General features: G+C 40.1%; 1 protein-coding gene across 1 annotated transcript in view; it reads right to left on the bottom strand.

Moving 5' to 3' along the window:
- Nucleotides 1-8332: 8332 nt before the first annotated feature.
- The window catches only part of LOC134349229 (organic cation/carnitine transporter 2-like), an 81545-nt gene continuing 72979 nt past the window's right edge, over nucleotides 8333-16898 (bottom strand). Inside the window, exons 9-10 of the mRNA XM_063053240.1 lie at nucleotides 16709-16844; nucleotides 8333-14179 (exon numbers count right to left, since the gene is read on the bottom strand). Of these exons, the coding sequence (XP_062909310.1) occupies nucleotides 14089-14179; nucleotides 16709-16844 (227 nt within the window). The 3' untranslated portion in view covers nucleotides 8333-14088. The remainder of the gene's footprint in view (nucleotides 14180-16708; nucleotides 16845-16898) is intronic.

The raw sequence follows: 16898 nt of genomic DNA, 5'->3' as shown, positions 1-16898 counted from the left end.
GATGCCACCTGAGCTGCTGAGTTCCTCCAGCATTTTGTGTGTGTTACTCTGGATCTGCAGCATCTGCAGATTCTCTTTCGCTTTCATTTCTTAAACTCCCCCGCCGTACCCAGTAAAGGGAATCCTTCAGAATTTGGGGCTCCTAAATTACTGTCGTGATTTTGTGAAAAACTTTGCTGAGCTCGCAGAACCTCTGCAGGCTCTCGTAAATGGGGTGAAGCAGGACAAAGAGCAGGTGGAATGGATGCTGGAGATTGATCTGGTCTCTTCACATCTAAAGCAAACCCAAATGCAGCACTGCCTTTAGGTTTGCCAGGCATTTTTTTTTTGTGGTAACCAAAGGTTAGAACATACAAGTTGAGGCTGATCAGGAATAGAAGAGGAAATGTGTGTCTGGAGTAGAGGAGGTTGGAGAGGACCTTAATGAATACTTTGCTTCAGTATTTACAGTGAGAGGGACTTTAACATTTTTGAGAATAGTGTAAAACAGGCTGATGTGCTTGAATAATGTCAACGTTAAGAAAGAGGATGTGCCGGAACTTTTGAAAAACATTAGGACAAATAGGTCCCCAGCGCCAGATGAATATACCCCAGCTTATTACTGGAGGTGAGGGAAGAGATAGCTCTGCCTTTGGCAATGATCTTTGCATCGTCACTGGCCACAGGTGTACTGCCCGATAGGGTCATAGAGTTGTAGAAAATTACAGCACAGAAGCACGCCCTTCAGCCCATCTAGTCCTTGTCGGGCCATTTAAACTGCCTACTCCCATCGACTTGCACTGGGACCATAGTCCCACCACTAAGGTACATATCCAAACTTCATTTAAACATTGAAATTGAGCTCACATGCATTACTTCTGTTGGCAGCTCATTCCACACTCTCACAACCCTCTGTTTGAAGAAGTTTCCACTCATGTTCCCCTTGAAGTTCAAGTAGACAAAATCCACTGCCTTGCCTTTATCAACTTTCCTAGTAACTCCCTTGAAGAACTCTATAAGATTGATTAGACATGACCTACCATGCATGAAGCCATGCTAACTATCCTTAATTAGTCCATATCTATATCTATTCAAACACTTAAATGTACAGTCCCTGAGAACGCCTTCCAATAACCTTCACACTACTGGTGTCAGACTCAACAACGATAATTACCTGGTTTATGATTAGGCCTTTCTTAAACAGCAGAACAATATTGGCTATTTTCCTCTGGTACTTCTCCAGTTACTAAGGATGATTTAAATATCTCTGCTAGCCTGGCATTCTCTGGACTTGCCTCTTGCAGGGTCTGAGGGAACACCTTGTCAGGCCTTGGGGATTTGTCCACACTAATTAGGGGATGACAACAAGCACATCCTCCTCTGTAATTTGTAATAGGTTCATGAATTCGACGCCACTTTGCCTCACTTCTATAGACTCTGTCTCCAGAGTAAATACAGATGCAAATAAATCATTTAAGATCTCCTCCATCTCTCTTGACTCCATTCTGATCTTCCAGAGGACCAATTTTATCTCTTGTAATCCTTTTGCTCTGGACATATCTGTAGAATCCCTTAGAATTCTCCTTCCCCTTGTCTGCTAGGGCAATCTCATGCCTCTTTTAGCCCTTCCGATTCATTTCTTGTGCTTTCTTGCATTTCTTATCCTCCATAAGAACCTCATTTGTTCCTACCTGTTTATATCTGTTATGCACCTTTTTTTTTCTTAACCAGGGCCTCATTATCTCGTGAAAACCAAAATTCCCTACACCTGTTATCTTTACCTTTTATTCTGATAGGCACATACAAGCTTCATACTCTCAAATTTTCACTTTTGAAGGTCCCCCACTTACCATGTACACCTTTGTGAGAAAACAGCCTGTCCTAATCCACACTTGCCAGATCATTTGGGATACAATCAACACCGGCCTTTCTCCAATTTAGAATCCCAATCCGCAGATCAGACTATCTTTTTTCCATACTTACTAAGAAATGAATGGCATTGTGATCACTAGATGCAAAATGTTTTGTTTCTATGTTTCTGTCACCTGCCGTGTCTCATTCTCAAATAGCAGATCAAGTATGGGACTCCTGTTGTATCTTCTACGTACTGATTAAGAAAACTTCCCTGAACACCATTGACAATCTCTATCCCATCTATTCCTTTTACAGTATGGGAGTCCCAGTCAATACAGTATGTGGAAAGCTAAAATCACCTACTATAACAACCTTATGTTTCTTGCAACAGTCTGTGATCTCTCTACAAATTTGTTCCTCTAAATCCCTCAGACTGTTGGGTGGCATGTAATATAGACACATTAACATGGTCATACCCTTGCTTATTTCTCATTTCCACACATAACGCCTCACTAATTGAGTCCAGTCCACACTGCTGTGACAATTTCCCCAACTAATAATGCCACCTCTCTTCCTTTAATCCCTCTAGCTCTGTCATGCTTAAAACACAGAACCCTGGAGTATTGAGCTGTGAGTCCCGACCCTCTTGCAACCTAGTCTCACTAATGGCTACACTATCATAATTCCATGTGTTGATCCAGGAACCATGTTTTCATTAACAGAACCTCTTTTCTGTTCCCCTACCTAATGAATCCACCATCACCACAGCTCGCCTCATCTCTCCCCTTCCTTTCTGAGTCATAGAGCCAGAGACTTGACTGCTGTGAATAGGTTATCTCCCCCAATAGTATATAAAGTGATATACCTGTTGTTGAGGGGGATGGCCTCAGGGATACTCTGCACTGTCTGTTTAACCCCTTTCCCCTTGCTGGCTATCACTCAGTTTCCTGGGTACTGCACCTTGGGTGTAACTATCTCTATATACGTCCTATCTATCATCCCCTCAGTCTCCTAAACGATCTGTAGTTCATCCAGACCCAGCTCCAATTCCTTAACATGGACTGTTAGAAGCTGCAGCTGGATGCACTTCCCGCAAGTGTAGCTGTCAGGGATACTGGAGGTCCTCCTGCCTTCCCATATCCGGCAAGGGGAGCACTCCACTATCCTGTCTGGCATCTCTCCTGCTCCAACCGAACAAATGTAAAGAAGTGGGGAAACTCTACCTAGAGCTTTTTTTGCCTCCTCTGATTGCGGTGTTTCCTTGCAGAAGCCTTGAAGAGCTGAAGCCTCAAAATCTCCACTCTAACTCTGCCAATCCAACGATGGTTGCTCCAAAAAAATGACTGCTCTGCTTGCCCCTGCCTTACTTTAATCTGTTCTTTCCAATCAATCCTGAATACTGATTTTGGAAGTCAGGAGGCATGGGATCCAGGGAAATTTTGCTGTGTGGATTTAGTATCGGTTTTCCCATCAAAGGCAGAGGATGGTAGTAGATGGAGAATATTCTGCCTGGAGGTCAGAATGGTCCAATGGTGTTCCACAGGGATCTGTTCTGGGACCCTTGCACTAGGTAATGTTTATAAATGACTTGGACAAGGAGGTTGATGGGTAGGTTACTGTGATTACAAAGTTTGGTAGAATTGTGGATTCTGTGGAGGGCTGTTGTTGATTGCAGTAGGCCATTGACGGGATGCAGAGATGGGCTGAGAAGTGAAAGATGGAGTTCAACCCAGAAAAAGTGATTCACTTTGGAAGGTTGAATTTAAAGGCAGAAAACAAGGTTAATAACAGGAATTTCAGGATGGAGGAACAGAGGAATCTATGGATCAAAATCCCGAGTTCTGTCAAAGTTGCTGTGCAAGTTGAAAGGAGACATATGATGTATTGGCTTTCATTAGTTTTAGACAATAGACAATAGGTGCAGGATTAAGCCATTCAGCCCTTCGAGCCAGCACTGCCATTCACTGTGATCATGGATGATCATCCACAATCAGTATCCAGTTCCTGCCTTATTCACATAACCTTTGATTCCGCTATCTTTAAGAGCTCTATCCTTTTCTTTTTTGAAAGCATCCAGAGACTTGGCCTCCACAGCCTTCTGGGGCAGAACATTCCACATATCCACCACTCTCTGGGTGAAAAAGTTTTTCCTCAACTCCGTACTAAATGGCCTACCCCTTATTCTTAAACTGCGGCCCCTGGTTCTGGACTCACCCATCAGCGGGAACATGCTTCCTGCCTGCAGCATGTCCAATCCCTTAATAATCTTATATGTTTCAATCAGATCCCCTCTCATCCTTCTAAATTCCAGTGTATACAAGCCCAGTTGCTCCAATCTTTCAACATATGACAGTCCCACCATTATGGGAATTAACCTTGTGAACCTACGCTGCACTCCCTCAATAGCAAGAATGTCCTTCTTCAAATTTGGAGACCAAAACTGCACACAATACTCCAGGTGTGGTCTCACCAGGGCCCTGTACAACTGCAGAAGGACCTCTTTGCTCCTCTACTCAATTCCCCTTGTTATGAAGGCCAGCATGCCATTAGCTTTCTTCACTGCCTGCTGTACCTGCATGCTTGCTTTCAGTGACTGATGTACAAGAACACCTAGAACTCATTGTACTTCCCCTTTTCCCAACTTGACTCCATTTAGATAATAATCTGCCGTCCTATTCTTACCACCAAAGTGGATAACCTCACATTTATCCACATTGAACTGCATCTGCCATGCATCCGCCCACTCACCCAGCTTGTCCAAGTCACCCTGCATTCTCATAACATCCTCCTCACATTTCACACTGCCACCCAGCTTTGTGTCATCTGCAAATTTGCTAACGTTACTTTTAGTCCCTTCATCTAAATCATTAATATATTTTGTAAACAGCTGCGGTCCCAACACTGAACCCTGCGGTACCCCACTGGTCACCGATTGCCATTCTGAAAGAGACCTGTTAATCGCTACTCTTTGTTTCCTGTCAGCCAGCCAATTGTCAATCCATGTCAGTACTCTTCCTCCAATACCATGTGCCCTAATTTTGTCCACTAATCTCCTATGTGGGATTTTATCAAAGGCTTTCTGAAAGTCCAGGTACACTACATCCACTAGTTGTGGGATTGAGCTCAAGAGCCATGAGGTAATTTTGCAACTCTCTGAAACCCTAGTTATTCCGCAGTTGGAATATTGTGTTTAGTTATGGTCGCCTCATTACAGGAAGGACGTGGAAGCTTTTGAGAGTCGTGGGATCTGGTGATTTTTTTTGATCCACAGCTTCATTTAGGAGTCCACGAATGAGTGAGAACTTGCTGCTTTATGATTGTTCATTTAAAATTTAAGCAAAGGAACAGATGCAGAGCATATGGAACTAAAGAAAGGAACCTCTGGAAAAGGCAAAAGCAAGATCCTAAGAACAAAGATAAGATGGTGACTTTTGCAGAGGCTGACACTTTTATACCGAGTTAAAGCTACATTCTTGAGATGGGCGAAGGGCCAATTAAAAGGAACACCAGCACAACATGTGTGTCATGTGCTAACAATCAGGCAACAAAAAAATGAAAAGGTGATAAACACGTATGTAGTTGCTATGCCTCATTGCCACCAGTAGGTGGAGACAAATATATTGTGAAAAATACAAGCTTGTTAAAAATGTTAAAAATTATCAGTGAGAATACAATTTAAATCTTCAAAAATTTAAAAATTCAACTAATATCTTATTAAAGGTATAAAAACATTTGACTACAACAGAGGGTGCAGAGGATATTTACCAGGATGCTGCCCAGATTAGAGCTAATGATGGTAGGTTGAGTGGCTAAAGCTTTTCTCTCTTGTGACCTGTTGACATGTAGAAGATGATAAGAGGCACAGATTGAATATATAAACAGACCCATTTTTCCAGGGCAGAAATGGATAATGGATAAGAGGGGGCATAACTTTAACGTGACGATGAGAAAAATCTGCAAATGTTGGAGATCCAAGCAACACATAAAAAATGCTGGAGGAACTCAGCATGTCAGGCAGCATCGATAGAAACAAGCACAGTTGATGTTTTGGGCCAAGACCTTTCCTCAGTACTCATCAGTCCTGATGAAGTGTCTTGGCCTGAAATGTCAACTGTTAATCTTTTCCATAAATGCTGTCTGACCTGCTGAGTTTCTCCAGAATTTTGTGTGTCTGTTGCATAATTTTAACATGATTCGAAGAAAGTATTGGGGGGTTATGTCAAGTAAGTTCTTCACACAGAGGTTTGTGTGTGCATGGAATGTGCTGCCGGGATGGTGACAGAAGCAGATACATTAGGAGCATTTAAGAGACGCTTAGGCACGTGGTTGGTAGAAAAATGGAGAAGGGAAGTGCTAGGTAGATCTTAGGATATGTTAAAATGCTGGTAAAACTTCAATGACTGTAGGATTGTATGACCTGAACTGTGCTGTACTCTTCCGTGTTCTATGTTGTATGTTCTATGTATGTCATTTGGATAACGATTATTATCCTTTTCTGCGATGTGTACCAAGCTTCATTTAATTCATATCAGTTATTTAGCTGAGAGGACTAGATGTAATATTTGCATTTTTGTTATCAGTACTAAACTAGGTACGATTTCAAGTATAAAGAAAGCTACAAAGGACGTGGGCAAGTTCAATCAGTGAATGAAAACATAGTGAATTGAACATAATGTGGAAAATATGGGGTTATCTACTGGGTGGAAAAGGATAATATTAATAAAATATTGAGAGATTAGTTACTGTTGTACAAATGAATCTGCCACATGCAATTGAAAGGGCAAATGACATGATTTTATGACAAGAATTTTATGTTAAATTTATGACAAGAATTTGAATACAGGAGCAAGCAAGTCATACTGAAATTGTATTAGGCCTTGGTGAGGCCATTCTTGTATACGGTGTACAATTCTTGGTCTCCTCATCTAAGAAAGGATGTAGTTGCCAAAGAGCGAGTGCAGTGAAGATTTACTAGACAGGTTCCAGAGGAGGCAGCTTTGTCAAACAAGGCCAGATGAAGTTAATGGGACTGCAATCTCTAGAGATTACAAATTTGACAGGAGAGCTCCTCAAAATATACAAATTTAACTGAATAACATAACAACACACCAAGGACAAAAACAGCCACATAATTTGAAACTCACCAAAATCTTTGAAGAAATTAATCAGGCAGAGGATTTCCAAGTTTGGTGAGAATGTGATAAGCACATTGAATGCAACCTGTAGCACCATTGTCCCAAACATAACAATTTTCCTCCCAAACCTAGAAAACTGGATAAGCAGTTGCATACAGCACTGCACACTTACTAATAAATATATACCAGTCATAGTCATAGCCATACTTTATTGATCCCAGGGGAAATTGGTTTTCGTTACAATTGGTTTTAGGGTTAGGGTTTTAGCGGTGACTACTTCATCAGATTTTGCAGATGATACAAAGATTGGTGGAAGGGCAGGTAATGTTGAGGAAACAGGTAGGATGCAGAAGGACTTTGACAGATTAGGAGAATGGGTAAGAAATTGGCAAGTGAAATGCAATGTTGGAAAATCCATGGTCATGCACTTTGGTAGCAGAAATAAATGTGTGAACTATTTCCTAAATGGGGAGAAAATCCAAAAATCTGAGATGCAGAGGACTTGGGTGTCCTTGTGCAGAACACCCTGAAGGTAAACTTGCAGGCTGAGTTGGTGGTGAGGAAGGCAAATGCCATGTTAGCATTCATTTCAAGAGGTCTAGAATACAAGAGCAAAAAAGTGACGCTGAGGCTGTATGAGGCACTGGTGAGGACTCACCTTGAGTATTGTGAACAGTTTTGGGCCCTTCATCTTAGAAAACATGAGCTGGCTTTGGAGAAGGTTCAGAGGAGGTTCATAAGAATGATTCCAGGAATGAAAGGGTTATCATACTAGCAACGTTTGGTGGCTCTAGGTCTGTACTCATTGGAATTTGGAATGATGGGGGGCGGATCTCATGAAACCTGTCAAATGTTGAAAGGCCTAGACAGAGTAGATGTGGAAAGGAATTTTCCCATGGTGGGGGAGTCAGATATCAAAGTGCAAAGGAAACTCTTGTTTTTAAATGGCATTATTAAATTCAAAACAATGAAAGCACTCAAATACTTTACTAATCACAGCCTCAGGATAGAGTGGCGCGCTTTTAAAACCACTGAATTACCACTAAGCTCCACATAGAATTAAGATGTGCAGGCTTTTCTCTGTAAATTTGACATGCTATGTTAGCACCGGAATGTGTGGTGACACCTCAGGCTGCCCCACAACAACGCTAGGTGTGTTGGTTTTTAAACACAAATTACACATTTCACTGTATATTTCAATGTCCATATGATAAATAAATCTGAATCTGAATAAAATCTTAAAATTTGCAGTTGAAGTTCATGATTTAGCCATAATGTAAGTAATGAGCAGGTTAGAATACATCAGAAGGACATGTATTGTGTCAGCAACTGAAATGAGTTGAGAAAGCAACCAATTTAATAAAATAAATAATTTGAATTTTAATATAATTTTATTAGTTCTGAAGTGATAAACTGTACAACACAATATAAAAAGAATTACAGTCTATGGTCACTGATTTGATAGGATGAAAGTTCCATCGATGCAAAATCATAAGATTTTAAATCCTGCGGTGCTTGATTGAAAAGTAGATATCAAAGTGCAAATGAAGCTCTTGTTTTTAAATGGCATTATTAAATTCAAAACAAAGAAAGCACCCAAATACTTTATTAATCACAGCCCAAGCCTCAGCTACTAAGTCATGTTCTAGCATCATTCATTTGAGTCAGAGAGAAGTACAGCCCAGAAACAGGCCCATCAACCCATCTAATCTATGCTGAAATCACTTAAACTGCCTACTCTCATCAACCTGCACCAGCACCATAGCACTCCATACACTTATTATCCATATACCTATCTAGACTTCTCTTAAACGTTGATACAGAGCTTGAATGCACCACTTGTGCAGGCAGCTCATTCCACAACCCTCTGAGTGAAGAAGTTTCCCCTCATGTTCCCCTTAAACTTCTCACCTTTTACCTTTAACCCATGACTTCCGGTTGTAGTCCCACCCAACCTCAGTGGAAAATGTCTGCTTGCATTTACCATAACTATACCCCTCACAATTTTATATACCTTTATCAAATGTCCTCTCAATCTTCTACATTCTGAAGAATACAGTCCTAATCTATTCAATCTTTCCTTATAACTTAGGTCCTCCAGACCTGGCAACATCCTTGCAAATTTTCTCTGCACTCATTCAAGCTTGTTTACATCTTTCCTGTAGATAGGTGAACAAAACCGCGCACAGTACCCCACATTAGGACTCAACATCTTATACAACTTCAACATAACATTCCATCTTCTGTACTCATTACAATGATTTATGAAAACCAATGTGCTAAGAAGTTTCTTTCCTATCTACCTGTGACACCACTTTGAAAGAATTATGGACCTGTATGCCCAGATCACACTCATCAGTGCCTTACTGTTCACTGTGTAAGACACACTAGCTTATAATTTCCTGGTTTCTGTTCAGAGCTTTTTTAAACAGTGGAACAACATTGGCTATCCACCAATCCTCTGGTACCTCTCCTGTTGCTAAGGATGTTTTAAATATCTCTGCTAGGGCCCTGGCAATTTCTGCATTTCGGTCCAAGAGAACATTTTGTCAGTCCCTGAGGAATCTGGAATCATGTCACGGTTATGTAGGAGATATACCATAAGGGGGATTAATGTCTGTATTCTAAATCATTGAGGAGTTTTGTTAGACAATAAGGAGCAGGATATGGAATGTACTTCCTGTTAAAAGAATGGAATCCAAGCTCCAAAGTTGAATGTACATCTACCTGAAGAAAAAACTGGGTTATGGGATTAAAATCGGAAATTATTTCAAATATTGTCATCAGCACAATGTATCAAAACTGAATGGTAAATGCTGGAAATACTCAGCAGATCAATTAGCATTGGCAGATAGAGAAACAGAATTAGTGATCTAATGTAAATCAGCGAGAAACATGATCTGTATTAAGAACATCACACACGAAATGCTGGAGGAATTCTGCAGGTCAGGCAGCATCTATGGAAATGAATAAATGGTTGACATTTCGGATGCCAGATTGGCGGGGGGGGGGAGGGGAAAGAGGACATGCTAGAAGGTGATAGGTGAAGCCAGGTGGGTGGGATGAAGTAAAAAGCTGGAAGGTGATAAATGGAAAAGCCAAAGGGCTAAAGAAGAAAGAATCTGATAGAACTGGAGAGTGGATCATCGGAGAAAGCAGAGGAGGAGGGGCACCAGTAGAGGAGATAGTTAGATGAGGAGAAGAGGTAAGAGGCCAGAATGGGGAAATGAAGAAGAGGGGAGGGGGAGGGAACAATAATTTGACTAATAAAGGAAAATATCCTATTTTACTTTTTTAACCAACTTAAAATTCTCTGGATGTATACTTCAAGTTTCTCTATTTCACTTGATAACCTTCCATTTATTGTCGGCTGTCTTGCGCTCTGCTGTAACTCCCCGAATATATTATGTTACTCTGCTCTGGACAGAATTCTATTTTCCTCTGTTTTTCCTCAACAGATCAGATGACTTATATGTACAGAATGCAGTTGCTTGCTCTAATTATTTGCATGATCTGTGTGTTTTTCCTCTTTTTCTGTGCACTTTTTAAAATTGGTCTTTTTTAAAAATTGGGTTCTTTTGGGTTTCTTGCTTTGTGGCTGCCTGTATGCAGATGAATCTCAACATTGTGTAATTTATACATACTTTGATAACAAATGTTCTTTGACTTTGACATTCATCTACTAGAACATGGAAGAGGACAGCACAGGAATAGGCAATGTTGTGTCAAACTAATTAAATTGGTAATCAAATGTCTCACTGGACTAATCTCTTTTGCCTAATCAATGCCCATATTCTTCCATTTCCTGCACATTCATGCAACAACAGTATGTAAGAGCTTTTCAAACACCTCTGTCATATTTACCTCACAGCGAAGCACTCACACCTCCTTAAAAAAATTGTAGCACACCTCTCCTTCGAACTTATCCTCTCTCACCTTAAATGCAAACTCACTGGTATCAGACATTCCAAACCTGTTGACTCTGTCTGTGTTCACATGTCTAATCTGCTGTTCCAGAGAAAACACAAGTTTGTCCAACCTCTCCCTATTGCATGTTCTCTAAAAAAGGAAGCATTTAGCTAAACCTCTTTGTAACTTATCCAAATCCTTCTCATCCTTCCTACTAGAATTAAATATAATACAAAGATGTATACAAAGCTGTAACTTCTCAACTCTTGAACTCAATCCTGACTAATAAATACAGCCATGCCACATGCCTTCTTTACCACCCTATCAACCTGTGTAACCACTTTACGGGAGCTATGGACTTGGACCCCTAGGTCCTTCTGCACATCAAGGCTGTTAAGGGCCTTGCTATTCACAGTGTACTGTCTCTCCATATTTGATCTCCCACCATGCAATACCGTTAACAGCCATGCACTCAGTGGTGAGAAGACCGCCTTTCATAAACAATGGGCTTCAAGGGTGGGTATGATTTGGGGTTGAACCAAACAGGGAATGTCATGATGTTCTGATTAAAGAAACCTCAATTTGAGTAAATGATACGTAGATGTTGCCCGTACACAATTGTCAGTTAGCAAGAAGTTAGTTGTCTTTTCACTCACGTGTTGGACCCACGGTTTGCATGAAATCACACACCACGTTCCGAACTTCGCTCAAAATCCACCTCGAACAAATGAGTGCTCTTATCAGGAGTATTGGCCCCTCTTCCTTGGAGCCATTCATCTGCACAATGCACTTTGTGCAACAGAGATGCTGTTCCCACTGCATCCTCAGCCATCCTCCTTCCTATGCTCTCTGCAGCTCCCACCAAAACAAGATTCGTGAACCACAATGTCCATCACAAATCTCTCTCCGCCCCGCTCTCTCAAACTTTCTCCTGATTCTGCCAACCTGATTGGCTGATACAGAATTCCTAAATTGAACATCATAGCCCCTTGTCTTTTAGCTGAAATCCAAAGCATTTTAAAAGTAGACCACACTGCTTTTACAGAACTGCTGAAATGAAATCGCTACAGCATAGCAGTAAAAATCTTAACCAAGGCATTACACTCTAATCTTTCCTTCAGATTCCTCTCCAGTAACTTCCCTATTAGCTGTGGTGGATATAAAATATGAAGAAAATGCCAAACTCGAACGGGTCAAGGACAGTGGTAGCATTCAAGTCAGTTGTCTTTGTTCTTGCTATGAGGTCGAGGGAACAGAGGCTATTATTTTGTGAAACAGTCCTGTCCTCTATTTTGTGAACTCAAGTAGCCTGGCTTGAGCAGTGTTTAAAGGTAGACAATGATGCTGCAGGTAACCTGCTGGACTAGAGAGCATTTCCAAATAAGAAGTTATTTGTGAGGTACTCCATGGTTAGATATAACATGTGGGTTTGTGACTTTTGGGGTCTGTGTCTGCCCTGATTAATTCAAACTGGTTGCTGCTTTTGTAACTGATTTTAAACAAACAGCCATATATTACCAGTTGTCAGTTGTCACTTGTGGAAGAGTGGCAATAAATGGATGTTGGCATGGAGCACAGCCAATAAGGTGTTAAAGGTCAGTCTAATGAGCCACAGCCGATAAAACTGAAAGGAAACACTTGAATTGGTAAGGAATGGATATAACAGCAGAGGTTTTCGGATACAAGATAGCAATAGCTCTCTCCAGAGTCCCACCATTGTAAGGAAGAACCCCCATGCCAGGGGCTGGGAGAAGAAAAGATTGATCGTCTGGCGGACAGAGATCTCCTGTTTCAGTGTTATAAATTGGAAAAGTGGCCTGAGTGAGTATTGGTACAAAGGAATCAGTAAAATTCATGTTTTAAGTTGTTGGCCTGGGATCAACATAGTTATGCGGTTACTTGTGCAGAGTCAATAAAGTGCAAGCTTTGATTAATTAAGTGTTGTGTGGTAAGCTTCTGAACATACTTCTGTTGACGAACGGTCAACATCCCCACCACTGACATGAGACTCACCAGTCTAAGACTTCCAGTCATGCGCCCATTTTCCTTCTTAAATAACTGAACAAATTTAGCTACTCTTCACCCCTCTTGGACATAGAGAGGCCACAAGGATGTTTGTTAAGGTATTCAGTCCTTTATCCTTGAATGAGCTATCCTTCCCTAGTTATTCTCTTGCTCTTGATGTATAGAATGCCTTGAGATTCTCTTTAATCCTACTTACCAAGGGCTTTTCATGACCCATCTTGGCTTTCATTATTCCCTCATTGAGATCTTTTCTGGCTTCTTTGTAATCCTCAAGAGCTCTAGTTTAATTTAGCTTCCTAAACCTTACAAATGCTTCATTTTCATTCTTGACTAAGTTCACCACCTCTCTCGACTTCCTTTAATCTGGAAAATACCTGCCCTATGCTCTGTGTAGTTGGTCTTTAAGCACCCTCTACATGTCAGATCTGGACTTGGCCAAAAACAGCTATTTCCGATGAACTTTTCCAAATTTATGCCGAACATTTTTGTGAATTGCTCTTCGCCAGTTTAATACTCTCCCACTAGGTCAATGCTTATCTTTAACATGTAAGGAGCTGATATCACTATTGCCTAACTGTTCTCCACCTGAAAGTCAATCGCATGGTCAGGTCCGTAACCCATTTCTAGGCAAAAATTTCTTCCTTTTCTTCCTTTCTGTTAAATACAAAGCAGTTTTTGTATTTTCTGCAAACTCTTTGTTACATATTAAAGAATTAGACTTAAATTGTAACAAGAATGAGTTTAACACGGGCCCTGTGAAATTCTACTGACAGAGGGTTTGGAGCAAAGCTGGATAAACATAGCAAGAGTTGGTAGCAGATAACATTACTGAAGGAAACCACTGGACTGGGTAGATATTGTGGCTTGTTTCACTGTATTTAATAAATTGCTCTATGAAGAAGAAAAATCAAGTGATTATAAGGTAATTTGATCCAAAGAAGCCCAGAAATTTCATTTTTTCCCATAATATCTTGCAGAAAATTTTCCAGAAAATATATTTCATTAGAACTTGGTAAGAACCATCAAAACCTGTCACTTGCAGAGCATCTGAGCATTTTAGGGAGGACACCCATTTTTCTCATTTTCACTTTATGTTTTCGCAGAAGAATCTGCTAATCCATGATCCAATTTGTGATGAAATCTTCAGTTGTTTGTCTGCCGCTATAGATCTGTGGTCAAAAAAGTGTCAAGCTGCTTCCTCAAGAACGATCACCCTGTTTTTTTCTGTTGTTTCATTTTTGCTTGAATTAGCGTGAACATACCTTCTACCTTTGAACCTATATTTGAATAAAAAATTAATCATAAAGAATGGACTTGAATATAAACATTTCCATGTTATACTGGCCAGATATAGTCAATTATTTCAAATGAATTTAGTAGTAAATCATTAAATTCCAGTGCCAGTTTTTATCAGCATGGGAAATGCAAATTAATCAATGCATTATTAAACCGCACATTGCTGGCATGTGGGTTACTACGTATACACGGAGTTCACACAAGTTACCCATATATTTCTTGAGAGAATGATACTCAAAATATTTAAACAAGCAAAGAATGAGACAATCTGGTACTGTTTTATGTATGGTGTAGTTATAACATTCAAACCTGATGTATGCAATGTCCGAGAAGCTTAATTTTTCCTGATAACATTCAATCATGTGACATTCAGATTGTTGTTGGGATATGTTATGTTTTACTTTTCTTTAGTCAAGTAGAATTAAAGGATCATAAAAATTCATTCCTCCAAATCAATCCAAGCTGATTTTTCTAACACAATCCAGTGAGACCCATTCTCCTGCTCTTTCGTGTAGCTTTGCAAACTCAGTTCTTGAGAAAGCTCTGATTGAATTTGTTTCCACCACTCTCACAGGCTCTCTCTCCCCTGACTCAACACTTCAATATGCCTTTTTCTGATCTTACAAGCTATTTACCGGCTGTTGTCATTTCAATAACACACTTTGTTTTAATATTGGCCGTTTCATCTTTTACAGTTTCTGATATTCCATGTATTGCTGTCTCAGTCTTGGAACATCCTTATACTAATTGCCAGATATTTATTAAAAATGTTTTGTTTAGCAGCATAGCAATTTGGATATTTCAGCCCCTCCTTTGTTTGTTTTCTTGATCACAATTTTCTTAATTGATTTAATGAACTGGTTATGTGATGTCCTCATATAACTATCTGCTTCAACTAACAGCATAATCTAAACTTAATCCAAACCTTCACAGTAGCTACTTTTTCACATCATTTTGTATTTTGTATATTCTTTGCAATTGGATATTACTCTTTGTCTTAACTGATCATCACACTTTGGTTCTCACCTTATGAGATAAATAAATGTAGTAAATCACATCACTGCCAAATTCCCTGAGGCTCTATCCCAGTAACCATGATCTTCAACTGCTCCATGAATGACCTATTATTACTTGATTATAACCATATATAACAATTACAGCATGGAAACAGGCCATCTCGGCCCTTCTAGTCCGTGCCAAACTCTTACTCTCACCTAGACCCACCGACCTGCACTCAGCCCATAACCCTCCATTCCTTTCCTGTCCATATACCTATCCAACTCAGGATATTTACTAATGATTGTACGGTTTCCTACACACTTACTAATAAAACAGCAGATGTCTGCTATAGCAAGGGTAAGCCAACATTTAATTTTGGGATGGCACATGGAAAGTAAATTTTATACCATGCAATGGCCATCTCCAACAAGAAAGGGCAAATAAATATTCTTGATATTTACTGGCACTTCTGAAAACTCCCTCAATACTTTCATAAAAACTATACTGTTGGTACAAGAGATCTGATGGTGAAAGTCCATCTTCTGATATCTGCATCAGAAGTACTACATTTCTACCCCATTCTGATGCTTGGCCTGAACAATAACTGTACCTGTTGACATGTCTGCATGCTTTTATGCATTGAGTTACTGCCACATGATTGGCTGATTAGATATTTGCACTTATGAGTAGGTGTACCTAAAAAAGTGGCTACAGAGTGCATATTCCATTCTTGCCCAGATGCTTGCCAACTTCTCCAACATTTGAGATGCTCAGCAGCTTTCAAGAAATAGCTGGACTGCATGATTAGGACCCTATCCACTGCTCCATTCATCCTCCCCCTCCATCATCATCACACTGTGTCTATAGTGTACACGACCTATGTTATGTGCTCTCTTTACTCACATAGGCTTCTGTGTAAATTCTGTGATCACTAAGATAGAAAAGGACGTCTGATTCAAGCTAATTATACTACCTACAAGTTCTTGTCCAGGTCACTAACACCCATTATGTGAAAATTGTCTTCTATTACTTTGATGTCACTTCTGTATATTCTAGAACTTCTAACTGAACAGACTTGCAGAACCACTTCGGCTCCAACACTCATCTACATACTAGGGACAGTCTATAGTGAACCTACCATGTACATTTGGCTGTTCGAAGGAAACCAATGAGGCCAGCAGGAGAACGTGCAAACACCACATAGACAGAGCCAGAGATAATGATCAAATCCAGAACAATAGAGCAGGAAAGCATGAGCTCTGTTAGCTGTGCTGTGGCAGCACTCCAAAGCTCTGCAGTTGCTTAAGATCAGAAATGAAAGGTACTGGAAGCACCATATTTCATAATCAACTCCCTTCCCCCAGGTTTTCCATGACTGTTTAACAAAAAGAATTCTATCTTTTAATCTTCTCCATAAACAAACCTGAGGCACATTCTACATTAGAGTCACTACCATTTAAGGCACAATACATTGTATTAAATGAGTAAACCATAAGGACTATAATACTTACCAATAGATTTTTTGCATTTGGTCCATAGTATCTGGGAGAGGAACATTAAATGTTTCGGGCAGAAACAAAACTGCAATTGCTGCGAACATTGTTAACACCCCGATCACAATAAGTGACAGATTCTCTTGATAAGCATCTGGAAAAACAAAGTGCACATTCACTTTAAAGTGAAACTCAGCAACTGAATATA

The sequence above is a fragment of the Mobula hypostoma genome, chromosome 7 (genome assembly GCF_963921235.1).
Source record: "Mobula hypostoma chromosome 7, sMobHyp1.1, whole genome shotgun sequence".
NCBI lineage: Eukaryota > Metazoa > Chordata > Chondrichthyes > Myliobatiformes > Myliobatidae > Mobula > Mobula hypostoma.
This window is presented reverse-complemented; position numbering and strand designations above follow the sequence as displayed.